The following is a 26,673-nucleotide window of genomic DNA, read 5'->3' on the forward strand; positions in this document are numbered from 1 at the left end:
AATACAACAGGGGTGTGGATGTTGCTCGGTGGAAGGGTACTTGCCTAGCATAGGTGAGGCCTTGGGGTCAATATCACCAATACCACAAAACCTTTTTTTTTAAAAAAGGAATACAATGAAATCTTATTTACAACAAAAAATGCACAATGTCTACTATTCAGTACATTACCAGACATATAAATAATTAAGTAAATACTGCTCATAACTAGGAAAAAAATAAACTAGGAGAAATAATTCTGAAAGAAGTGATAGAATTAGCACTCATCCTAAAAATGTTATTATTTATAAATACTATAAATATTTTCAATGATGAGTGAAGAGTGGAGAATATAATGAAGGGAGAAATAAAAAAAAAGCAGAAAAAGATCCAAAATAAAATGTTAAAAATAAAATATATGATAATTGAAATTAAAAATGTACTCAATTATATTAACAGCAGATTAAACACTGTAGGTAAAAATCAGTGAATTTTGACACAGAACAGTAAAAACTATCAAAAATGAAACAATAAGAAAAAAATTAAGCAAAATACATAGGGACTTAGTGAGATATGGGAAAATGTCAAATGGTCTAATATATACATAATGAATACCAGAAAGTGTCCTTGGGGGTGAAGAATAGAAATAAATTTACAGATGTAATGACTGAAAATTTTCCAAATTTTGTAAGGCTGCAGTTCAACAGAGTCAATCAGGGCAACTCGTCCCATTAAAAATAAACATAAGAAAATTCAAAAAGAGCATCATCAAATAGCTGAAAACTGATAATTATGTTACATACTCTGCAAAATATCTTTGAAAAATGAAGGAAAAATAAAGACTTTGACTGAAGAAACAAAAAAAGAATGAATTACATCTGTAGGCCTGAAATACTAGAAACGATGATAAAAATTAGAGAGGTAGTTAATGGAAGAAGAAAAAATGATATGAAATGAAAATTTGGATATATGCAAAGTAGTTAACAGTACTAGAATAAAAAAACACATAGGAAAAGAGAAAAGAAGTTTTTCTACTTTAAAAAGATAACTTTACATTAAAAACAACATTATATTGTGATGTACATAACATAAAGAAATAAAATATATGGCAAAAACAGCACAAAGAATAAGAATGGGAATTGGAAGTTTACTGTTGTAAAGTTCTTATACAAAATGTAAAATAGTCTAATATTATTTTGAATCACATTCTGGAAAGTTAGAAATGTATATGCCTAGAGAAACACTAAATATATAAAGAGACAGGTATATAAAATAATCTAAAATTGAAGAGAACCAGTCATAAAAGTTACTCAACCTAAAGGAATGTAGGAAATGAAAAAAAAAAAAAGACATAGCAGACAGGTCAAGCAAAAAGCAAACAGATTAATGTAGAGTTAATCCAATCACACCAATAGTGGTAATTCCATTAAGTGGAAATGATTTAAATATTCCAATTAAAAGGCCAAAGTATTAAGACTGAATCAACAACAAACATTTAAAACTACACTACCTAAATAAAACATATACAAATATTAAAAAGAAAGACAAAATAAACAATAGCCTAAAAAATTTTTGCCACACAGCTACCAAGCAAAAGAAAATTGGGGTGGCTATATTAATATAAAAAAGTAGACTTTGAAACAAGGAGTATTACTAGGGATGAAAGGATATTTTATCATAAGACTTTTTAAATGGACATAGCACCCTACATATACATACACCTATTATCACTGCTCCAAAATACGTAAATTAAAACCTAAGAGAACTGAAAGAAGAAATAAATCAAAATTATAGTTCGACACTCAGTAACTGAGAAAACATGAATATAAGAAGCAATGCCTTTCATTAAATATTCCATCCACCAATTCCAGAATACCTATTATTTTCAAGTGTACAAGTTATAAAAACTAGAAAAACTTGAAAAAGAGAAAAAATCAAATTCAAAATAAGCAAAAGGAAAAAAATGTTTATTTCATGGAGGTTATTATTGATAAATTGACTATGTTATTATTATACTATTTTAATGTTTATAAGGTACTGTACATAGTGTAGTGGTATCTACTCTTTTATTTATGATTTTGATTATTTCTTCTTTTTGTTGATCAATCTTTCTAGAAAAAGTCAACTTTATTGATTTTTTTCACAAAGAACTAGCTTTGGATTCCTCTAAAGTATTTCTGTTTTGCAGGGGGGGTGGAAGGGAGGGAAGGGGAATGGGAAAAAACAAGAACAAAGATATATCATGTACAAGTACAAAATCCCAATAATGAATGTGATCATATTGTATACCTACAGTATACCAACAAACTTAATGAATTAAAAATATATTTCTGCTTTTTATTTCAATGATTATGCAAACACCTTTAGAAATTGTGAGAAGGGAATACTTCCCCAATCATTTCATAAGGGTAGCAGTGCTCCAATGCTCACATCAGGAAACACTGCATGAAAAAATGGATCAATATTCCCTATGAACACAGATGTAAAAAACGAGAGCAAGCAAAATCCAACAGGTAAAAAACAATAATTCCCATGACCAAGTAGAAATTATCTGAGGAGTGCAACAATGGATGAACATTTGAAAATCAATATTATTCACCACTTTAACGATGTAAAAAAACCCAACTTTCATCATATCAAAAGTGGCAGACAAGGGATGCGACAAAAATGCATATAAGTTCTTCATAAAAGCTCTTTGCAAACTAGGGATCTGAGGGAAAATCTACAAACTAATAAAGGGCATCTGAGGAAAAAATACAAGTAAGGACAGTCTCATTTGGAAAAGACAAACTGGTTTCAAATTTACATAAGAAGTATGGTAAAGATGTTTGTTTCTATACCTCCTAGTCAATATTTTACAGTAAAAAGACAAGAAAACAAAGTAAAAGTTACACGGATTGGACATGAAGAAATACAAAGTTTTTGCAAATAACATGATCATGTAGAAAGTTTTAATGAAACTACCAAAAATTGAACTATATGTTCAGCAAAGTTACACTACAGAATGATAAAAATATAAAGATGTATTTTTCCATTCTAGCAGCAAACAATTGAAAATTGAAATGGAACAAAGATTAGCATTTACCTTTGAGTCAGAAATATAAAACAATGATAGATTTAGTAGTATGTGCAAAGCATACCAAAAACTATGAAGCATTATTGAGAAAAATTATAAAGACTCAAATATATGCAAATTTATGCCAGGTTTATGCATTGGAAGTTCCAATATTCTTATGATGCCAATTTTTCCCAAATTGATCTATTCACTCAGTGTAATCCCAATCAACAGGCTTTCTGGTAAAGAAACTGGCAAGCTGAAATGAAAATTTTTATGGAAATGTAAAGTATGTAAAATACCCAAGTTATATTGGAAATGAAGAACAAAGTTAGAGAGCTAAGAATACTCACTTTTTTCCTTACTAGAAAGCTACAGCAACCAAGATACTGTGATGTTTACCTAAGAGTAGATGCACAGATCAGTGAAACAGGACATTCTGGAAATGCATGAACATATGTGTGGTCAACTAATTGACAAAGGGACCAAAGTCATTCAATGGGGGTAAAGCACACCTTTTCAATAAATGGTGTGGAAAAGTACAAAGGATCAAGATGTGGTAGGCATATGCACCAATACCCCACGATGAATGGATTTAGTATACATCTCAAACATACTACTAAATAATGAAAAAACAAGAAATCCCCAAAGGGGCCATGGACCTAATTTAAAAGCTAGAAATGTAAAAGTTCTTGAAGAAAACACAGAACAGAAATCTGAAATTTGTCTTGCTATTATCGTTTCAATCTAAAAGGCCCTCCACAACGCTCATGCTTTGAAGCTGCGTGGTCCCCAAAGTGCTGTCCTCACTAGCTGATCCCGCCCGGAGGAGCACAGGAGCCTAATGTGGGGGTGGGGGGTGTGGTCTGGTAGGGGGTCTCTGAGGGCGGGGCCTGGAAGGCTACTCTGGGCCCCATTCCTCTCTTTTCTCTCTCTATGCTTTCTCACTGTCCTGGGATGAGCAGTTTTCTTTTGCCACGCCCTTCCACTAAACCTTTCTGCCTTAGAGCCAGCTGACCTTGGACTGAACCCATCAGAAACGGTGAGCCAAATTAATGACAAATAAATATCTCCTCCTTTAAGTTGCAGGTGTTAGGTATTTTGTCCCAGTGACAGGAAAGTGACTAGTATACTTGGGCAAATATTTATTACTTCAATAGAAAGTAAAAAGTATAAACGATACAAGAAAAATAAACAAGTGTTTATAAAAGGCAGATGAAGCTACTAAGTGAAATGCAAGCTCTATTCTGAGAGAAATATAGTTACAGAACATACCTATTTAAAGAACTTGTATATAGAATATTTGCAGAACTGTTACAAATCCTTACTAAAAACAAACAAAATAAAAATGGAAGAAAAAGACATGAATGGCAATTAAATAAAATAATTTCTAACATCATTGTGCATTAAAAAAGTGCAAAAGGAATGAATATACATCTGACAGAATGCTTAAAATTAAAAATCGTCACAATTTCAAGTTTAAGCAAAGATGTGGTGAGTTAACATGAAAAATAAAAACATAAATCTACAAATGCTTGTGACCTGTGATTTAATATTCATAGCAAAATTGCTCATAGCAGATCCATATTGGAAATGACTCAAATGCTTATCAAATAGTAAATCAACAAACAAGTTGTAGCATAACACACAATGGAATAAGATAAAGCAATTGAAATGAATGAACAACTGTTTTATGCAACAATGTGGATGAACTGCAAAAAATATTACACTAAGTGAAAAAGCCAATCCATGCCCTCCACCCCAAGACAATAAAGCCAACAAACAACAACATTATAGCGTAATTCTATTTCTATGAATTTGTAGAAATGACAAAGTCACAGTGTAGAAGGCAAAGCAGTAGTTGCGCGGTGGGTGAGGGGAAGTTGATTACAAAGAAGCACAAAGAATGGCTGCATGACTATAATCACTGTTGAAACTCATCACTTTAAACGAGTGAATTCTATTTTATTCCAATAATATTGCACTAAGAGCTGACAAAAACCCTGAGCTCTTCACCTTCCTGAACTTGTTCCTCTTCCTTGATTGTCGCTTTAGTACTAAATTGATATGTATCATTCAACACCTACTTTATTCCAAAGCACAATGATAGGGTCAACCTTTGGCCTGTTTCTTTCCTGACAAACCGATGAGCTCTTGTCATTTCAGGAGCCCTACAACATAGCCACTCATGGACTGGGTCTAGGCTCCTGGCCTCTCTCAGTAGTAGTAGCTAGTTCATGGGCAACTGAGGTTTTGTTCATAAAATCTTTTTCTACACTAATGTCTTCAAGAGTTCTACCTAACCTCTGTTCCAGATGGTTCAGTGTTTCTGTTTTAACCCAATTTTTCCAGCACCATTTATTAAAGAGGCTATCTGTCCTCCAGGGAGAATGTTTGGCTCCTTTGTCGAAGATGAGGTGGCTGAGTTTGTCTGGAGTTGTTTCTGTGTCTTCTAAACTGTTCCACTGGTCCTCAGGTCTGTTACTTTGTCAGTACCATGTTGTTTTTATCACAGTAGCTTCATAGTATAGTTGCAAGTTGGGTATTGTGATACCCCCTGCCATGTCTCTGTTGCCTAGGATTGCTTTTCCAATCCTAGGTCTCTTCTTGTTCCAAATGAATTTTTGGATTGTTTTCTCAAGGTCCATGAAGTATGCTGCTGGGATCTCAATTGGAAGGGCAATGAATCTATATAGCAGTTTTGGAAGTATGGCCATTTTCACTATGTTGATTCTTCCTATCCAGGAGCAAGGGATGTCTTTCCATTTTCTGATATCATCTTCAATCTCTCTTTTCAGAGTGCTATAATTTTCAGAGAAGAGGTCTTTGATTTCTTTTGTTAGGTTGATTCCTAGGTATTTTAGTTTTTTGGATGCTACTGTAAAAGCAATTGTGTGCCCCATTTCTCTCCCAGTGAGTCTGTTGTTTGTGAACAGGAGAGCTATTGATTTTTGTGTGTTGACCTTGTATTCAACTACTTTACTGAATTTGGCTATTAAGTCTAGAAGACTTTTGCTGCGTTCTTGAGGTCTTCTATATAGAGTATCATGTCATCTGCAAATAATGATAATTTGACTTCTTCATTTCCTATCTTTATTCCTTTTATTTCTTTCTCTTCTCTAACTGCTGTGGCGAATTTTTCCAAAGCTATATTGAACAGCAGTGGTGATAATGGACATCCTTGTCTTGTTCCTGATTTTATTGTGAAGGATTTCAGTATTTGACCATCTAGTATGATATTGGCTGTTGGCTTTTCATAGATGGCTTTTATCAGATTGAAGTAGAGGCTGTCTATTCCAATTTATTGTATGGTTTTACCTTAATTGCATGTTGGATTTGTCAAATGCTTTTTCTGCATCTATTGAGATGATCATATGGTTTTTGTCATTGGCTCTATTGATATAGTGTATTACATTGATTGATTTGCATATGTTGAACCATCCCTGCACCCCTGGGATGAGTCCCACTTGGTCAGGGTGTATGAACTTCTTGATGATCTTCTTCATTCTATTTGGCAGTATCTTATTAAGGATTTTTGCATCTATGTTCATTAGTGAGATTGGCCTATAGTTCTCTTTCTCAGTTGGGTCTTTCTCTGGGGATCAAGGTGATGCTTGCTTCCAGGAATGAATTCTGGAGTATTATTTCCCTTTCAATTTCATTGAAGAGTTTAAACAGTGGTGGCAGCAGTTCCCCTTTAAATGTCTTGTAGAATTCAGCAGTGAAGCCATCAGGGCCCAGGCTTTTCTTAGTTGGTGAGTTTTTAATTACGTTTTCAATTTCATTGATTGATACTGGTTTGTTTAGAATTTTTAGATCATCTTCACTCAAATTTGGTAATTCATACGTATCTAGGAATCTGTCCATTTCTTCTGTATTTTCCATCTTATTGGCGTATAGGTTCTCCAAGTAGGTATTGATGATCCTCTGCACTTCTGCTGGGTCCGTTGTAATTTCACCGTTTTCATTCCTAATTGCATAGATTTGGCCCTTTTCTTTCCGTTTTTGATTAGGTTGGCTAAGTGTTTGTCAATTTTGTCTATTCTTTCGAAGAACCAACTCTTGGCTTCATTGATTTTTCATATCATTTTCTTAGCCTTCATTGCATTGATTTCTGCTCTGATCTTTATAATTTCCTACCTTGCATGAGCTTTGGGTTTGTCCTACTCTTTTTTCCTAGAAGGTTGAGGCTCAGCATCAGGTTGTGTAATTGAGCTGGCTCTGTTTTCCTCATGTGAGTATTCACTGCTATGAATTTCCCTCATAAGACTGCTTTCTTTGTGTCCTATGGATTCCGATATGTTGTATTGTCATTGTCATTTAATTGTAGGAACTGTCTAATTTCTTCTTTAATTTCCTCTGTGACCCACTGGTTATTCAGAAGTGTGTTGTTCAATTTCCATGTGTTTATGAAATTTTTGATGTTTCTTTTGCTATTGAACTCCAATTTCATTGCACTATGGTCTGATAATATACAGGGGATAACTTCAATTCCTTTGCACTTATTTAAACATGTTCTATGAGTATGTGATCTATTTTAGAGAACAATCCATGTGCAGCTGAAAAGTATGTGTATTCTGATTTTGTGGGGTGGAACACTCTGTAAACATCTGTTAAGTTCATTTGTTGAAGAGTTTGATTGAGTTCTAATATTTTCATTGCTTACGTTTTGTCTCCCAGTGGTCTTCAATTCTCAGCAAGCCACCGAGCAGCCTTTTCTCTGCTGTTCACCAGTACACTTCCTGCGTTCAGAAAGGTGGCCTTCTGGATCACTGAGCTGACCTGTTGTCTGGGAGGGCTTCTGGCTGGGGCCTGTGCACACTTGGGATGGTATCTAGATGTGCCTCGGGCTAGGGCCTGCCCCTCTATGTAGCTGTTGTCTGGGAGTGCCTTTGTCTCTGGACTGTGCACCCCAGTTTCTGTTGTATGAGCAAGCTTCTGGCTAGGGTCTCGTGTACTCTTTGATTGTATTGGGGCAAACCCCTGGCTATTGCTTGTGCGCCTGTGCAGCTCTTTTTCAGGCAAGCCCTTGGCTTGGGTCCAGTGTGCCCCAGCCTCTGGGGTTGGGGCGGACTCCTGGCTGGGATCTGCTTTCAGCTGTGCCACTCTGATCCACACCACTCCTCCCCCAACTAAGGTGGTCTGGTGTGCCTTTATTGCAGATATTTTCTTCACTTTTCCAGTGGACTTCAATTTTCATCAAGGAGATTCAGAGAGGCCCTCTTTCTGTTGTTCATTTCTGCTCTCTTCTGGAGCTCAGAACAATGTCCTTTATGATCCCTGCAACTCTGCTGTGTGGATCCAGGTAATGGCTCGGCACAGCCATGGGGAGTCGGGGGTGTGTGCTGCTGGCCCCCGTGTGGCTCACCTCCTCAGCACTGGGGGGCTTTGCTCCTCAGTGCTCAGGGCCAGTGGTATGGTGTCTCGAGAGGCTCACCTCCTCAGCACTGGGGGGGCTCTGCTCCTCGGCACTTGGGATCTCAGTAGTATTTTTCTAACACACCTCAGATGTTACCTTCCCTGGTAACGCTAATACTAACATGAATCTGATCATGCCAGTTTCTATGATTTATCCACAGAAAAATGAGGAGTATTTTTCTAAGCTAACAGTTGTTAACAATATGACTTTTCAGGATTCTTTCATCTATATCCTAAAAACTAAAACATAGTCAATTTGGAGACAATTCCTTTTGATTTTTGGCAAATTCCTTTCATTTTTCATTTCCTTATTCTCTGATGTTGTATTTCATTATGGCTATCTAAATGTACTAGGTGATTCTCAGTTTTATTACATAATATTTAGTTCTTTTTTCCCCTCTCATTTTTAGTTTTCTTGGATATAGCAGAACAAACGTGTACTTACCTTATCTTTCTCCAAAGTAATATGGAAGAACTGATCAATGTCTACAATACATTCTGATAGTTCTATATTGATTTGAGGTATAATGCTGGATTTTGAAATGTCCAATTATAGAGCTATACTACAACAAAAATCTATACAAAATTATTAGATGAAAATTGCGATCCACTCACCTTACAACCAGTGACAATGCTGTGGCCCCAGGTGTTGGGTGCACACAAAGAGCACCTCTCTCCGATGGTGTTGGGGGGACAGATACACTGACCAGTTTGGGGTTCACAGTTATTACCCAGATGGGAACAGTCACAAGCTTCACAGGGGGAAGAGGGAAAACAAAGAAGGGTTAAATAGTTTTAAATTTAATAAATATTGAGCATTTTTATCATGATGATTTGTGGGGGTTTTTTCCATTTTCCATACTCATGTGTTTATGAATCAGCAGAGAGGAAAATACCTTAACTCATTCATCTTCTTATCTCGGTGCAGCACATTTCACAGAGAAGGTGTCCAATTAATATATGTTGCAATTCATTTAATAATTTAAAAATTAAAGCATTTTTCACTTTCCTACTGAGCTTGAGAGAGAACTGTTATTATCAGATTCTTTATTAACTTGAGTATCATATACCAGATAGTATAAAGTTTTAAAATTTTATATGTATATTTAAGTTCATTAATATTTTTCTGTGGTATAAGGATTAAGTTTTCTTTTCTGATAATGACACTGATTTTTAATAAAAACCAATAAGCTTAAGAGTCTTCTTAATTTAGTACATCAGGTGCATAGTTATTAATGACACCTGTTGGAATGTTGCTTGCAAATATTTAAAAATAGTTGAGTTATAGACACTGTCTGTATATAAAGATGCTTTTAACTTTTTTATCACCTGATTAATTTTTCAGTAGACATTTCATTTTCTTTACGGTGTGAATGACAAAGAGTAAAAGTTCCCTACCTATTGTATTTTGTCAAAAATGCAAAACATCTTTTGAGAAGACTGTGAAAGCCATCCTAAGAGGAGCACATAGCACTTCTTATCTATAGCGGACCCAGCTACTAAGAGTGCACTTTAGTGAAGCTTTTAATTGCAATTAAATGAAAGCCAGAGAAGAAACACCAAATACCGTACTTGAATTCAAACGTAAGACCAATGTTATGAGAACACTTTTAATCAGTTGTATGATGATTAAATCATTTAAAGCAAATACATTTAGGATCTTTGATTAAGTTCACTTTTTAAGAGATCACAGTTATCATTGCTTGAAGCATTTCATAGCAGCTGTGAAAAATATTTAGCTCAATACTTGACACAGAATAAATACTAAATGTCAGCTGTTATCATTTTTATTCCTGCTAATTTTAAGTAAGTAGATTTATTTTACATGTACCATTCATTAAGAAGAAATATAGTTAACATTATGTTTAAATTTATGTGCTAAAAATGTCTCGGGATAGCCTTAGTCATTATTTGCAAATAGAAATTCCCTAAGTAGATCTTTAGTGGAATCATAACACTGAATAGGAAGAACATCTGAGGAATTAGTTACTTTTCTCCTGCCAAAGCACAATGTTTATGGCAGTTAATAATACTAGTAAAGATAATAATGATGATAAACATGAAACTCTGGTATGTTAGGCATTACTCTAAGTATTTGTTGGCTATTAAGTCAACTGACTCTTACAACTCTATGATGTAGATACTGCTATTAACCTAATGTAATAGATAAATTTTTAGGAGAGAAAGTGAGACCATCTCACACAGTCAAGGTCATAAAACTAGGCATTGATGGGGCCACTACATAAATCCAGGCTGTTTAGTGCAAGTCATACTCTCAATCATAATGTTATCCTGCCCGATCTGCGCTTTTTCTATTCTGTTTCTCTAGCTTAAAAGGATATTAGGTTTGCATTTATAAAATGTCATCATTAGTTCAGAATTTTAGATAATATTCTTATAGATATATTTGAATATATAGTATATTAATTCATATTATGGAAGAATGTTAGTGAGGAAGTGACTTAAATAACAGAGTATATTTTAAAACAAAGCTTTGTGATCTTTTAGTGTATACAGATATTTGTTTAAAAATTACACACAGATTCATAGGAGATCTACAATTATCATATTCAGAATAACTTACAATGGCTAGTTTGTGAAAAGAATCATACATCTAAAGTACTGGAGAATGTCTAAAAGACACGGGTTCTTTAAATAATTTTAAATATTATTCCTATTGATTCTCACATAGATTTGCTATAGTCAATAATAATGTTTGAAAATCTTACCATGATGCTGAGAGTATAGTACAGAAGTATCATTAAGATTCAGTCAATGAGTTTAGTAAGCAAAGGTAAGAATCAATTCCATGAGTGTTGGGATAGGGTCAATGCTAAATTAGTGGCACACACATCAAAAGTAGTGCTCAGCTTCACTCGCATCTGTAGTGTGCTAATTGGTGTTTTCCTAGTCTGTTATTTGTGTGACGTCTCTGGCTAGACCTAGGCCCCTTCTTCAGAGACTCATGGTGAGAAATGCCAACCCACATTTTCCTATGAACTAAATATCCAGACCCAAACTGTTCCTCTCCCACATCATCACAGTTTTCAAGGCCACTAAAACGTAGATAAAAACATTTTTGTACTATAAAAAATAATTTTCCTTGATCACTAGAAAAAGAAAAAGTTGAAATGGCTTGGGAGTAGAGTACAAACTAAGAAAACACCTGGAAAAACAGAATATTTGACTTTCAAGCTGCACAGTCATTGAGTAACTGGCCAAACAAAGGCCACAGAGGGGGATGCACCAGAACTGGGATCTGCAGATAGAACTTTTGCTGCATACTCGCAAGCACAGTTTTTTGGCAGGCAGTTGCAAATGTGTTTTGTATCATATCTTTGTTGTCAATGTACACTTCCTTTAATTAAAGAGACTTTCATAGATGTCAAGTCACCAGAACCAAAGAATGAATACCCAGGACTCTGGTTTTATATACACACCTGTGCAGCCTCCTTCCTGGAAGTTGAAGTAGCCCTGGGCACAACGGTCACATTTCTTCCCTGTGACGCCAGGCTGACACCAACATTGTCCACTCTCTTCACAGTCGAATGATTTGGACCCAAAAGAGTTGCAGTTGCAGGGAACACAGCCCCTGGCTGATTGTAAGCCAAAGGTTTCAGGCTGGCACAGAACAGGCAAGACAAAAGTTAAATGTCAGTCAACGAACTCATAAAGAATCATGATGCACAGGACGGAGCGATCAGGCAGGTAAAGAGGAACCTTTGGATTACCAGCTTTCTTTACTCATTATGGCACTGTCATTTAACCAAGGTGCTGTTTTCTATGGTGTCCACAGTGAAAACTAACTACTTCACATACAAATTAGTAGAAGAACTAGGAGCATCTTTTTACCTATTTTCATCTTCTTTTCTCTGTATGCCTCAAGATTCTTACAGCACTGTGGAGTAAGCCATGAGTTGTATTTCTAGCATTAATTTAAATTTTCACTCACTTTATACCTAGTAATCAGAATTGATTACTTTCAGATCTTATAAACAACTTCAGCCTGGTAAAAATGCTTTCAACACTATTGACTGGTAGTCTAAAATTGAAGTAATATCTCCCCCCTAATATTTGATCTAATTTTGTCATTGATCCATAAATACTATTAGTCATTATAGTATGCACATTATAAATATAATTTATAGATTCTGCTTATGCTGATCAAATAACTGGCTTGACAAACATCTACTTTCTTGGATTTCATTCTAATACGTGAAATTGATTTGTGAAAACATATATTAAAGCACTAAATGAGAAAGGTTAAGGGAAATTTTCATCTTCTGATGAGTTATGCATGAGCACATGCCTTATCCATTTGAGCACATCATCCTCTATGGTGAAGTTCATATTACTAGCTTTGGCTGACTTTCTTTCAGTGCAGGCTATCGGCCTACAGTGATTATTTTAGAAAATGGTGATGGATTCAGAATTCTCTTTATTAGAAAAATGAAAAGCATATATCCTTCCTAAAGTACATCATAGCTGTCTGTTTAAATAGAAAGTATGTCACATTATTAGGATAAGTTAATCTGGGAAAATTAGTCTCAGTAATTACTTCTTTGTAAAAATAATTCCTATTTTGAAAAATTAAACCTAATAATTACTTCTTGGTAAAAATAAATCTTGCCACTGAATGTGAATCACCCAAAGAAAAATGAATAAGCCTTATTATGTATTTTTGCTGCTGCTGTTAGCAGTATTAAAAATAAATTTGAGAAATAAAAGTTAGACTTTTAAAATGACTAGCTAAGAATAGTTTTATTGTTTAAATGTAAAGTGGGTTGATTTTTTTGATACTCATTTTAATTTTTACATTTACTGTCAACTTTATTTTTCTTTCTAGTTATAATTCAGATCCATTATATTAAAGAAGAAAATTTATAGCAGTTCCAAATAAGTGACAGAAGTTTGAAAGTAAATTCACCTGTACAATGGAAAACTAAAAGATATAATGTTTTGCCCATAAAAAGAATTCAATGTAAAATTCTAGGTCAACGACCTGGAGAAATTATCAGGTATTGGAACTATGATTAAAGCAAAAGCATGGCCATTATGGGATTATTTATCATAATGTGTAACTGTAGAGACAATTAAATGTTCAATATTAGTGAAATAGCTAAATAAATTGTGATTCATTCATGCTGTAGGATGATAGGCAATCATGAAAATCTGCTTTGAAGTAGTTTTAATGATAGAAATGTGACTAATATAACATTAAGTAAAATTTCTAAAAAGCAGCATACGAAACTATACAGATGCTATGATTCCAATTATACGTCTATATTTACACAACACCACATGAAGAAACTCAAACAGACCATGCATACATAGTAAAAAGCTAGGACATAGCATATTAAAATAGTGTTTTGTTTTTTTGTTGTGGTAATGGGGATTGAAACTAAGACCTTTGCACTGAACTACATTCCCAGTCTCCCTACCCCTTTTTTTCTGTTTGATACAAGATCTTGCTAAGTTTCTAAATTGTTCAGGCTGAGATTTCACTTGCTATCTTCCTGCTTCAGCCTCTCAGAGTGCTGGTATTACAGGACCATATTATCAAGCCCAGCTAAAATCAGATTTATTTTTTAAAAAATCTGAATTGTAGAAGTAATATTTCACATTTGTCTTTATTTCCCAATTTTTACCTAGTAAGGTGAATTGTAAAGATTGTATTTTATAGTCATCATTATTTTCTAAATTTCCTGATTTAGCAAATATATAAGTATGTCTAAATACTTGTGTGTATCTGCATGTATATATGCACATATCCACACAAATGCATTTAATGGGTAAATCAATCAAATGTTAAGTGAATTTCTAGACCACAGTTATTATTGAAAAAGTTCCAAAGATGATAATGTAAGGAAATGTATAAGAAATGTCTCTACCATAATTTTCAAATACATATATAATGTAGTTTTAGAGGCAAGTTACACCAAAGTAAAAAACTATCACACCTTACTAATAAAACATCAATACATTTGGGATTCAAAAATCTACTTCAAGAGCTGAGGAAAATCTCCCTGATGAAGACATTTAAGGAACGAGCACTCCTAGTCAATAATTAAGAATAATGATGTAGCACCAATAGGAGAATGAGTGTCAGTCCAGTCCTAAGTCAAAGTTGGATGGGTTCTGTAACTTCTTCCTCGCTGAGATCATAACAAGATCTAGCACTTACACGTTATTTCCTATGTGTACACTTCCAAAGCCACTTCCAAAAATGGATTCATTTCCTTCTCAGGAAAGTTCTGGCAGACAGTTACTGTCACTACTTTGCAGAGTGACGGAACTGAGGCACAGAAAGGTTAAGTAAGGGGTCCGAAGTTACCATTTAGCCAACTGTGAAGCCAGAACTGCACATTGGGCAGCCTGACTTCAGAGCCTGCGGTCTTCACCCCAACACACACTGCAGCAGTGGAATGAGTCTCAGAACAAAACACTACTGTGAGCTATGTCAGGAAGGGGCATGAACAGGAGCTGCTTTTTATGCTGATTTTCATTTCGGAGATATTTGCATCAGTTACGATCCCTGTATTTTGTTTTAAATCAATTTGTTTGCTCTGGAAAAAAGAACTAATGTTATCTATTTTTCCATTTAGTAATGGTATTCATGATAATAGCAATGACACCTAACTCTTACTTTGACCAGTCCCTGCTGGTATCTCACCGACTGCTCTCACTACCACCCCACACAGCCTTGGAGGTTACTCAACCATTTTCCTGCTAGAGACTCTGCAGTGTGGACTGTCCATGTCCCACACATCCCAGCCCCCAGCCTCTTGGATCCACTAAAGAACTCTGCAAAGGACTGTATGTTTATGCCCTCCCCACGCCAGTTTCATAGACTGAAATTCTAACTTCCATGGTGATGGTGTCACGAGGTCCTAGCCTTTTGGATATGACTGGGTCATAGGGCAGAACCCTCCTGAGGGAGACTGGTGACCTTTTAAACAAGCCACAAAGAGATTTTGCCACTATATGAAGTGAGAAGATGACCGTCTAGGGGAAGCTGGCTGTGGCCAGATGGGAGACTGCCAGTATCTCTGCTGTTTATAAGCCACTCAATGGACTGCTAATCTGATTGAGCATCCTGACTCCCTCCAGGCTCCCTCTAGACTCTCCCAGTCAGGGCTGATTACAGCAATCCTAGACCTTCCTGCCATATTCAGGACTCCTCTAATGGGCAAATTTTGTTTGGGTACTTCCCATTGCTCTGGTCAAAAATGTGGGGGTTTTGATAGAATGCACCCAATGAACCTTTTCCTAACCAATCTTTCCTCCCCTTTCTTCTCTCTGGAGTTAGAACTGCATGGCAGTAGGAGGTTCCCAGCATTCTCTGCTCTCTCCCCATTCATCAACCACAGATGTCTTTCCCAAATCTCTTGGCATTGGCTTTTTTGGGGGACGGAAGCAGACAAAAACTTTATGGAATCAGAAGATTCAAGAAATTAGGGGAAGATTCAAGAACTTCCACCCAGGAAGTAGTAGTGCCAGGGTTTGATCTGAACAGTCTGTTATCAGAACTGTTTTTTCTTCAAAGCTGCAATAATGTACCAAGGAATAAGATCATGACTTTCTTCATCCCCTTTGGTCTGTCCTTCTGACCACTACGCTGCACTGTCTACAGTCATCCAGGGTGAATCCAGGGTGGCAAATCTGGCCTGTAAACTCGGAACGCACCCAGGAGCAGGGGCTCTTCCTCCTGCTTTCCCTTCTATCCTTGCATTTGCTTGGTTTGCCTAATGGGATGGAGACTAAATTTTTATAATTAAAAACAACTTTCCTTATTTTGCATATGTTGTGTGGTTACAGTACGTGAAGCTCTGCTTTTTTGTGTTGGATGTATACAGGAGCAAAACTATGATGTGGAAATGAAACTCCTTAATTGTGATGAAACGTCAGACAAATGCTGTGATATTCTTGGAGAAATCACTTTCTTTGTTACACTTCTTTTCATTTGTTCACACATAAACCAAGCGTTCCCCAAATGATACTTGATGTCCTTTCAAAAAAATGTTTTCTTGATTTTTACACATCCATGGTTAATGGAAACTTTTATGAACTAAGCACACTTTTAAAAGCACTAGGAGAGTTAGTTCTGCAAAGGCAAGCTTCAATCGGGAATTGTCTATGTTCGCGTCTGTGGTTCGCACACTTAGCAATTGTTATTGGTAACGCGCCATCAGGGAACGCCAGCTGCAGCAGGCAGGACGCAGCATGCAGGCTCCAGCATGCAGCGCCTCTGGGATTACCGAGGCCGGGGCCCGGTAGGCTCCCCGAGGGCACCCGCTGGAGGTGCCGGAACCCCACCTCCAGGGGGACCCCAGCACCCTTTGCGCTCTCCGCGGCTGCTCCTCCTGTCGGTGCACCTGCTGGGCGAGCTGGCATCTTTTCCCTACAAAGCCCGATGCACAGATACATCCTCCTGTTGTGTCACACTGCTGCGACACCGAGCCCGGGGGACTGCAGTCACAGGGCACACAGAGTTGCTTCGCCGGGTGCCACCACATATTGGGCTTTAAACCCAACAGAAGAATAAAATGAAAAGAAAACAAAAGAAGAGCATATGGTGTTATTCAAGAGATAGAAGCAGATGATATTTTCAAATTTCCTGCTGAAAGGCCAGTTTGACATCTGAGAATTGCTTGCTCCTGCTTGTGCGTCTTTATCACCAATGATGTATTTATGTGAAAGGTCTCTCCAAATCCACCCGTTCTCAGGAAGCAACCTCATCAGGCTGGTCCTTCGAGGGCAGGGCAGTCAGTACATTCAAGGGCTGAGAACAACATCGTTTAATTGAATATTTCATTTCAGCAAATGCTGCACCTAAAAAGATATTGATTAGCTTCTCTGCAGTAAACTTTTGCTAATAGAGTGCTCACTGGAAGGAACTTTTAATGGAGAAAATAGAAAATGATATTTGCTAAGAGCAAAGAGACTCACACATTTTATTCTGCCCAATATGTAAAGGTGAAGACTATTCTACTCTCCAGTGACCAGGATTAAATTTGTAAGCTATTTTTGACAGACACATCTGAATTATAGGAAATATTTACCAATTCTCTGCCAAAGAAATGTAGGTTTCAGGCCAACTGCAATTGTAAGAGTATTGAGACATATTTCATTCCACAGCCATTTTTTTCTGTAGAATTAGATAACTGTGAACCCCTCTTTTAGTGACCATTGAAAGCCAAGGATTTGGGAGCAAGCAATCCACTGGCCTGTTCCTCCTTACCTTGCACCGGTCACACCTCTGGCCCTGCACGTTGGGTCTGCATTCACACTGTCCAGTGCGACGGTGGCAGATCTCCGAGGAGGAGCCATTGGCGTCACAGCGACAGGCTGAGAAAAGGAGAGACAGAGCTGCAGCTAGAAGGGAATTTCTAATATGGGCTTAATATCCCTTATCTGCAATGTCTGGGACCAGAAATGTAGATTGGGGAATATTTAAAGGGCTTTGCTGGTTGAGCATCTTTAATTGAAAAATCCAAAATTGCAAATGCTCTTGGTTTTCATGGGTTTATTAAATAAAAATATTGCCCAGATGGTCACTCTGACACCTAAATTCAGAAATAGAGTATTTTCTACCTTGTCAAATGCTCTTTTGGGCATTCTATCACTTAAGGGATAGAACAGCCCTACCATTTGTCCATTTGTGGAGGTAATGCATTGAGCACACGGCTTGGCACATAATTGCTATAAAATATAACACCATCAACATTACTTCAAATCTCGAAAATGAAGATGCTGAAATTCAAAGAAACCATGACATGCACAAGGCCATGTGCTTACTGGGTGACAGGGCCAAGGCGCAGGGACCAGACTGGGACATGGAGTTCCTGGACTCCATCTATAAGACATGTGGGGGTAACATTTAAAATATTACAGTACCATTGTAATGAATGCATTCTGACTCAAAGAGCAAAAATAATTTTGATAAATTATCAAAATTAATAGCACTCAGGCCATAAGATCAACGGCATTATCAATCAAGCAACATTTTATTGGTTTTTTTCAATATAAGGATCATTTAGTAACTATGTGCTAGTGTGTGCTAAGTTTCAGAAATAAGTGTAAGGTGAAATGAATATAAATCCCTTTAAGATTAGAAAAGTATATAAAATAACAAGAACATTGCTTTACATCCATTTGGAACATAACATTATAATTTTGAAAAATCACTTTTATCTTACAATTTATATACCATCTTCAAAGATAGAAAATATACTCGATTTAAGTACTTTTCTGTCATTTTTGTGTTATAAAGTTGTCCAATCTTATTCTGAAACATATAATAAATCAGTCTAAAACCTAAGTAGTCTTTTCATAAATAGAACAGTAATTAATGGCTTTCTCTGTGTTTTACAAGTGCATTTTTAATGGTACATATAATTGCATTGATACCAGAATAAAATCATGAGGAGGAGATGACATGGGAATTTAGACTATTCAAAGACGGATTTGGTAAATGTTGTACATTATATCTGACTGCTTGGAACAAAATGCATGAATACATTATAAATAGCTACTCTGTCGGCACACGCTATTAGTCTGTTCACCTGGCTTCAAGTTCTCCTTCTCTCTAATGCTTATCTGAAAATTACTTGATTTTCTGCTAGTGAAGTTTGGCCTTCCACAGCGGCTGACTTGATGCTAGTACAGCAGGTACCAAGACAGGGATCAACCAGAAGCTGGTCATTTTCATCAAACAATAGCACAAGGACAGTCTACAGTGGAAATGGAAGAGAAGGCTGAAAAGCTTATTTTCTTTAAATATCCACTTTTATTTGGATACTAGATTGCTGTGCATACTATTAATTTCTTTATGTGAATTTCTTCTGTATGTTACACACACATATTTAAAATCTCAAATTACTTGGAATCCAGATGTCCTTTTTTCTTAAAGACGACACACTTAAATTTCCATAAATATAATGGTGATTAATTAATGTTTTTTATAAGTCACAAAAGCAATATAGAATTTTATGAAAGTGGTATTTTTAGTAGCAAAGTATGATGTGACATTATACATAAATTTAAAAAGCAAAATATGTTTTTGTGTAGGGATGAACTTTTCGTGAACAAATCTAGATGCTTTTTCACAAAATTTTCTTTATTTGAGGCTTACCATTACTTGTGGGATCACTATTATATCCATGAAAAATTATAAAAATAGATTACAGATTATGAAAATGGATTACACATTATATTTTCATCATAATTACATGCTGAAGAGTATTAAAATCATAACCACAGCTATACCACATGGCAAGTGATATGAAAATTGGTAATGGCTCATCTTTTTTTTTTTCTATGTTCTAAGACTTTGAGCCACAAATCACTAGTCCATAACAAAATGAATGGAACATGTCTTCAATTTTGTAAAGGGAATTATTGGAAGACAGAAAAAGAGGTCATTAAATGATTAACCTTGACCTGAAATTAGTGAGCCACTGATGTTCAGCTGCTACAAGCATTACTTATTACCAAATGAGGACCATGCTTGGCATGTCCATGGGCCAGGAACTCACTGGATACCATCTATGTGCTACATGCTTTAATCTCCCACAGCAAATTCATGACCCTTATTGTAGATGGGGAAAACGAGTCTCACCGAGCTCAAATTCTTCACTGGGGTGACACAGCAACAGAGTACAGACCCTGGATGATCTGCTTGAACAGTAGAATGTCTTAATCTCCCTACACTATTACACGAATGCCAGAAATCTATGGTGTTTAAAGTCACTCTGAGCCGGGTGGAAATTTTGCTTTAAAAAAAATCAGTTCGCAGGTGATATGAATAGATGTCAGTTGTTTCCAAGAGTGATTTACTTCTGATTTAACACATTATCATTTTTATAGGAAAAAAATCTAACACTCATTTCAATCCTTGAGGAGAGGAACATGTGTACTTCTGAAATGGGGTGCCTTATGGGTCTTTGGTGTTTAAAGCAGAGATTACAGACTATGCTGTCCATGGTTTCCAAAGGTCTCCAGGTCTGGGGGACGAGCTGAGTGGATGAAGTGTCTCTTCTTACACAATAAATTTAGCTGAGATGGACAGTCAGGCTGCTCCTACATCCTGCACTCCCTAAAGGTTATGTAGCAGATGAAGCTAGCAATGGCCATGTCTCAAGTACTGATGTGGATTTGTATTCTATTTGACTTTCTCCTATTTGACCAAGTCTCCTTTGCATATTCTATTACTACTATTTTAAAGCATTTGTTAATTCTGTACATCACTGGATGATACAGCTAAGGAGAAAAGATGAGGAGAGGAAGACACTGTACTGAAATGGATGAAGAGCTAGAGTAACTGATTTCATGGAAAAGAGACACAGAAATACCACTGGGTGAATACTCCCAAACTGAAAACTGAAAATTAATCACTCGACAATTACTACGCCAGTGAGGGATAATATTGGTAGAGTTGGACACCTATTGTAAAATGCAAGACTGTAAAGTTCACATATAAAAGCATAACCTATTAACCTACTGAAATGTACTACTGAAATAATAAGGTGGATATGTTTATTTCAAACAAATGATTAGAATTGAAATTAAAAGGATAAAAAGCTTACCTAATTTATAAATTCATCTTTCCTGCTATGGATATAAACCTATTTTCAATTTTTCTTTCCACACGTGAACAGAAATATTTGCATCATTTAAAAAACACCACTTCGGCGAGGCAGCAACTTGCAATGGCTTCACTATTAGTCAGCACAAAGACTTACTTTGGGATATGCAGGCTCTGCCTGAGCTGTGCCCCTATGACCCATGTATTACAAACAATCTCCTCATCTCCAATCCCACTCAAGAGCTCATAAGCTACTTTGGGGTATAATATATCAATTCTGTCAGGGGCATCACTAGTTCAGGACTTACGCTGACAGTTCTTGGCATCAACTGCATCTCCGAAATAGCCATCCGCACAGAGCTCACAGTACCGGCCTGTTGTACCTGGCTTACATATCAGACAGGAGCCAGATAGGCTGTTACAGCTGCCGGGGATGGAGAAGTCAAGGTTGTCATTGCACTGACAGGGCTGACATGATCCTCCAGGTACAGCAGGGTGTCCAAAATAGCCTTCTGTACACCTATGGTGAGAAATTTCACCAGTGAGAAATTGGGGGGAAACCCACGAAATCCATCCAAGGCAATGTTTATAGATTTTTCATACTACTTGTCTTCCAGGACGATAGCTTTTCCTTTTAAGTGTTCCTTGTCTCAAGTGCAAGGTGATTAAAAATATTTTTCTATGCAGCAGTGTAGATACAAGATGAAATCCTGCCAGCTCCACTAGTAATTAGATTTCAGCCAGACCAAAAATGAAAAAAAAAAATCTTGTCATTGGCACTGAAGATGAGAACAAGGCATAATAAGAAATCTGCTGCTAGCATTCTGAAGGAATCCAGCTCCCGGTTGCAAAGCCTTTGTAGTAAAACATATCATGTGTCTCTACTCCAATTGGTTGTTTTCTGTACAAATATGCACAGTTCACATTTTTTATTGTTTTTGCAGCAAGAGCTTGTTAGGAAGAAACAGGTTCACAAGGAAATTCAGTAGTAAGAGTTCAGAATTAAATGGAAATTGTGACTCAAGATTGTTATTGTTATTTGTTTGGGGGCTGTGGGTATCTCTGAATTAATATTTGGTTTGCATGTATTTGTGTATGGATTCAGTGGCAGATATTCAACGGAGAGTCTTTATTAACAGGAAGTCTAAATAGTTGTGCTTGCCTATTATAATACAATATCATAAGGTAATGCTAAATTGTGCTCTCAATTTATATTAGCAAACAACAAGTCTCTTTTTTTAACCAACGAAAACTATTTTTACATGTTGTATTATTTATAAAGCATGGCACAGATTTTTAAAAATTATAGTATCAAATTTTCTTTGATCTAAATGTTGTTTTAAAATGTTTCTTAATGTTATAGATTCACAGATAAATCCTTATCAGTAGAACTTGTTTACATTCTGTTCTGTCATTTCTTTCAGTTACATTCCCATAGGCTTCATATTAAGACACATCTGCAAAAGGAGAGATAACACAGGGCATCTGGTTTGTGGTCAGGCTGGCTCTATGTCATTTTATCAAAACAAACTCTTGCAGCAAGGGTCAAAATTGAAAGAAAACAAAAATAATGCAGGAGAATATAATTACCTCTATACAATATTTAAGATAATCTGCTCACAGATAGGGAAGATATTTTTTAGAGAAAGGCTCTCTGCCACTTGAAGTAGAAATGGTTTAAATCCAGTATGCCATGTTGAGGATACATTAATAACACTACAATTATGGTACTAAGTCAGTCATTTAGTAAGATACATGGTTTAGCCTAAGTTTTCCAGAAAATTTATAGGTCTTAATAATCTAAAAGATTTAATGTATCATAATTTTTAAATGAGATTAATAGCTTTAATTATATTCACAAAATGGTTTGTAAAATTGTGAACATTGTATAAACATAGCTTAAAAGAATATTGCTTCCCACAAATATAATTATGGATCAGTTCTGTTGTGAAATACAGAATAACAATTTAGAGCATAAAATCTCCTGCAATCCCTTCAGGAGGATAATGTAATAAAATAATAAGTTCCTTTTGAATTTTAACCTCATTCTTCTTGCCTCATTTGATATTCAGAGCTTACAATTACATCCATATATATTCATATCTCATTTTGTTTATCTCTAAAACAGTGACTTCACTTCTTTTAGAATAAGGATGTACAGGGATCATTATCATAGTCAACAAACACCTATTATTTTCCATTCCTATTTTTCAAAATGACTTAGTGCCCTCAGGAGAGATGGCATTATATAAAAAGATCTGTGAATTTTTCTTAACACAGATACCAATTAATAAGTCCAAAATTCTCCTATAACAACTAAAACTCAGTCCATAGAGAAAATTCTGTAATTAAGTAAAATAAAAAAGAAGTGTCTTTCATTTTTATTACAGGACATGTAAGGAAAATGTGTGGATACTCATGATAGAAAATTCCTACGGCACTTCATTAACACAGGACCAGTTTCTGGGGGTCATTTTGTTCCATCACAGATGTACATGTGTGCACGTTCTTGTGTAGAGTAGCATTTATTGAGACTTATAAAATGTCTCATTGGGAATTGAAAGTAATTTCAGGGTCAGGAAAGGTAATGCAGCTAATCATATAATTTTATTAATAATAATAGCATTATATAGTCTGTCCAATTTAGATTCATCTAATTAAAATTAGTTAAAATTACAGCCCTCTGGACCTTTCCAGCTTCTTAGATTTTTCTCTCTATCAAAACTAATTGCAATGTGAGATCTCGAGCCCTCTCACTCATGTTCAGTTCTAAAACATATTTTATTAAATTCACATAAAAATTGTTTATTGAATTACTTGTTAAAGATAGCCATCTTAATGTAAAAAGTCACTGTTCACTTTTCACATTTGTTAACTTTTTCAGATCAATTTGCAATATTTTAAAAAGATACCCTTTAAAATGTAAACAGAATTCCAGATAACATGCATTAGTTATGTAATTTAGTTTCTGCTATTGGTAATTTAGGAATAATGAAGAGAGAGAGAGAGGGAGGGAGGGAGGGAGGGAGGGAGGGAGAGAGAGAGAGAGAGAGAGATAAATGAATGCCAGATGTGGAGAGAAAAATGAGAAAAAGAAAGCAACAAAACTAATGGAGCTTTAATCTCACTCTGTTCAAAAAATATATTCAGCAATATTTGTGGCTTACATCCCTATTTTCTTTTTCTTTCACCTTTTCATCTTGCCCCCCCCAAAGAAAACCCACTGAGTACTTCTATATGACACTCATATAAATAAGGCACAGTCTTTATCCTATGATCTACAGACAAGAGGTGTGAATTAAAAGTGTAATGGTCATTCCTCAAATGGAGGGCTAATCGCTAAAATGTATACAGAACTCAAAAAATTAGAGACCCAAAAATAAAAGACACAGTCAAAAATGAACAGTGAAATGAATAGACACTTCACAGAAGAAGTACAAATGGGCCATAAATACATGAAGAGATGCTCAACATCACCAGCCATTAGAGAAAGGCAAGTCAAAACAACATTGAGATTTCATCTTAACTCTGCAAGATTGGCCACCATCAAGAAATCAAATAATAACAAATGGTGATGAGATTGTGGAGATAAAGAAACCCTTCTACACTGTTGGTAGGAATGTGAACTAGTACACCCATTATAGAAATCAGTATGGAGGTTCCTCAAAAAACTAAAATTAAAAACTCCATCAGACCCAGATATTTCCTTTCTAGGTACCTGAAAGAGTTAGACATCGCCTTATAGTGATACATACATACCCATGTTTATAGCAGCACAATTCACAACAGCTAAATCTTGGAAGCCATCTATATGTCCATCAACAGACGAATGCATAAAGAAAATGTGGTACTTCCACCCAATGGAGTACTACTTTGCCATAAAGAAGATGCACCTTGAGACCATAAAGTTAAGTGAAATAAATCAGACACAGAAGCTGAATATGGCATGGTTTCTTTTATATGAGAAACCAAGTTATGAAGAGCAAAATAAAGGATAGAATGGGAAGTAGGGAGACAGGTCTTTCTTAAATGACCAGGTGATCAAGAGATGGAATGGGGAGGCAGAAGGAGAGGGAAGCGATGAAAAGAGGAAGTGAGACTTATTACGTGCAGGTGCCAACTCCACACAAGGAAGGCGAACACTAACATTGCAAACATGCACTAAAACAAAGAGAGTAGAAGCAGAACATCTGGAGATGCTCAAGTGCCAACACGGGGCACAAAAGGGCGACCTACACATGTCAGGGCTACCGTGAAAGGCTTCCTTAGGGTGACAGAACCTACACTTAGGAGCTGAATGGGGTGAGCCTCAGCAGAGGAGTGGCAGGACTGCCATCTTCCAGGCAGAGGGAACAGCACTGGGACAGGCACTGGCGAAGGTGGCCAGGGCATACAGTGGTGTGGTTGTGCTGTCATCTGCTGGTATTACCACCCACCCCCATGTGCCTTAATCTCTCAAGACAGAGAGCTGCTTCCTTCTATGGCATCTATGTGCAAACTAGAAAAAAACAGAGAGACTGTGGACCCCCGCGGGCACCCAGGCACAGCGCCAGGGAGAGTGGGCATGAAGCTCTCCTCAGATCCAAGCCCCCAGGCGCTGCTTCCCCCAGGGCTTCTGTGCAGCACAAAGTCGGCACAGTCACCACCAGCAGCCTCGTGGAACCTCAGGTGGAGTCAGGATTCTGCTGATGGTGCTGCCAGGGTGGAAGCAGCATCCTCCTTCTGTGATTGGTACCACCCCTGCTTTTTTCCGGGACCCGAGGGCAAAGGAGACACCAATACCAGTGGCAACTGTCATCTGCAGCATTATCTGAGGGTAGTCAGGTTTGGGCCACACCCAGATGTTCCAGATGCAGATATAGCTATACAGGATTTTTGAGTTGAAATTAAAAAGCAAAAGGTAGTTCCTCAGTGTCAAACAGGAATCAGGTGAATAAAATTATATGTGGGTTTTTTAAATTTCAGGCAACTAGGTCCAATTTCTTCTGTAGTCTCAGTGGGAGCTGTGGAAGTGATCATGATGGTGCCTCTCTCTCCTCACTTAGGGAGGAGTTATTGCCAAGTTGCCAGCAGAGACTGGGCGTGGTGTTGCACACCTGAAATCCCAGCACTCTCGGAGGCTGAGGCCTAGGGTTACAAATTCAAGCCCCATCTGGTCAACTTGTAGAAACTTAAGGAGATCCTGTCTGAAAATGAAACGTGAAAAAACATAGAAGGGAAAGGAGGAGAAGGAAGAGGAGGAGGAGGAAGAGGAGGAGGAGAAAAAGGAGAGGAGAGCAGAGAGGAGAGGAGAGGAAATCTGTAACTGAGGAGCAGACAGGCTTAAGGAATGCACCATATTCCCATATTTCAAGTTGTCCTGTGGAATTCACTGAGTAAACTTATCAGTCTTTATAAAAGTTTTTCTCCACGGTCCATGACATGTTGCTGAGAGTACTTATTCTGAAAATAACTACTTTCACTATGTTCTTAATTCTTCTTGATTCTCCAGTGCTAACCTTTTGCCCTTCAGGATGCTGTCTCTCCGCTTTTCCATTTTGTTCTCTGATTGTTCACACAACAAAAGCCAACAATCTTAGGAAAGTGTCATGATGCATAGCTGCTACCCTCACTCTGATTCTCTTCTTTCTCTCTTGT

The 26,673-nt window shown here is 36.7% G+C and overlaps 1 protein-coding gene across 10 annotated transcripts in view; it reads right to left on the reverse strand.

Annotated features, from left to right (window-relative positions):
* The window catches only part of Lama2 (laminin subunit alpha 2), a 586,947-nt gene that overhangs the window by 187,586 nt on the left and 372,688 nt on the right, over positions 1–26,673 (reverse strand). For 7 of the 10 annotated variants that reach the window (XM_087190273.1, XM_087190271.1, XM_087190272.1 and 4 more), the window contains 5 exons: positions 21,345–21,556; positions 17,692–17,798; positions 16,709–16,972; positions 11,891–12,071; positions 9,066–9,202 (listed from right to left, as the gene is read on the reverse strand). In XM_087190273.1, the coding sequence (XP_087046399.1) occupies positions 9,066–9,202; positions 11,891–12,071; positions 16,709–16,972; positions 17,692–17,798; positions 21,345–21,556 (901 nt within the window). The remainder of the gene's footprint in view (positions 1–9,065; positions 9,203–11,890; positions 12,072–16,708; positions 16,973–17,691; positions 17,799–21,344; positions 21,557–26,673) is intronic. The other 3 variants (XM_087190276.1, XM_087190275.1, XM_087190274.1) reach the window with 1 other exon arrangement.

Source organism: Heterocephalus glaber, unplaced genomic scaffold (genome assembly GCF_053883595.1).
Source record: "Heterocephalus glaber isolate CG9 unplaced genomic scaffold, H.glaber_assembly_v1.0 deba00001550, whole genome shotgun sequence".
In the NCBI taxonomy this organism is placed as follows: Eukaryota; Metazoa; Chordata; class Mammalia; order Rodentia; family Bathyergidae; genus Heterocephalus; species Heterocephalus glaber.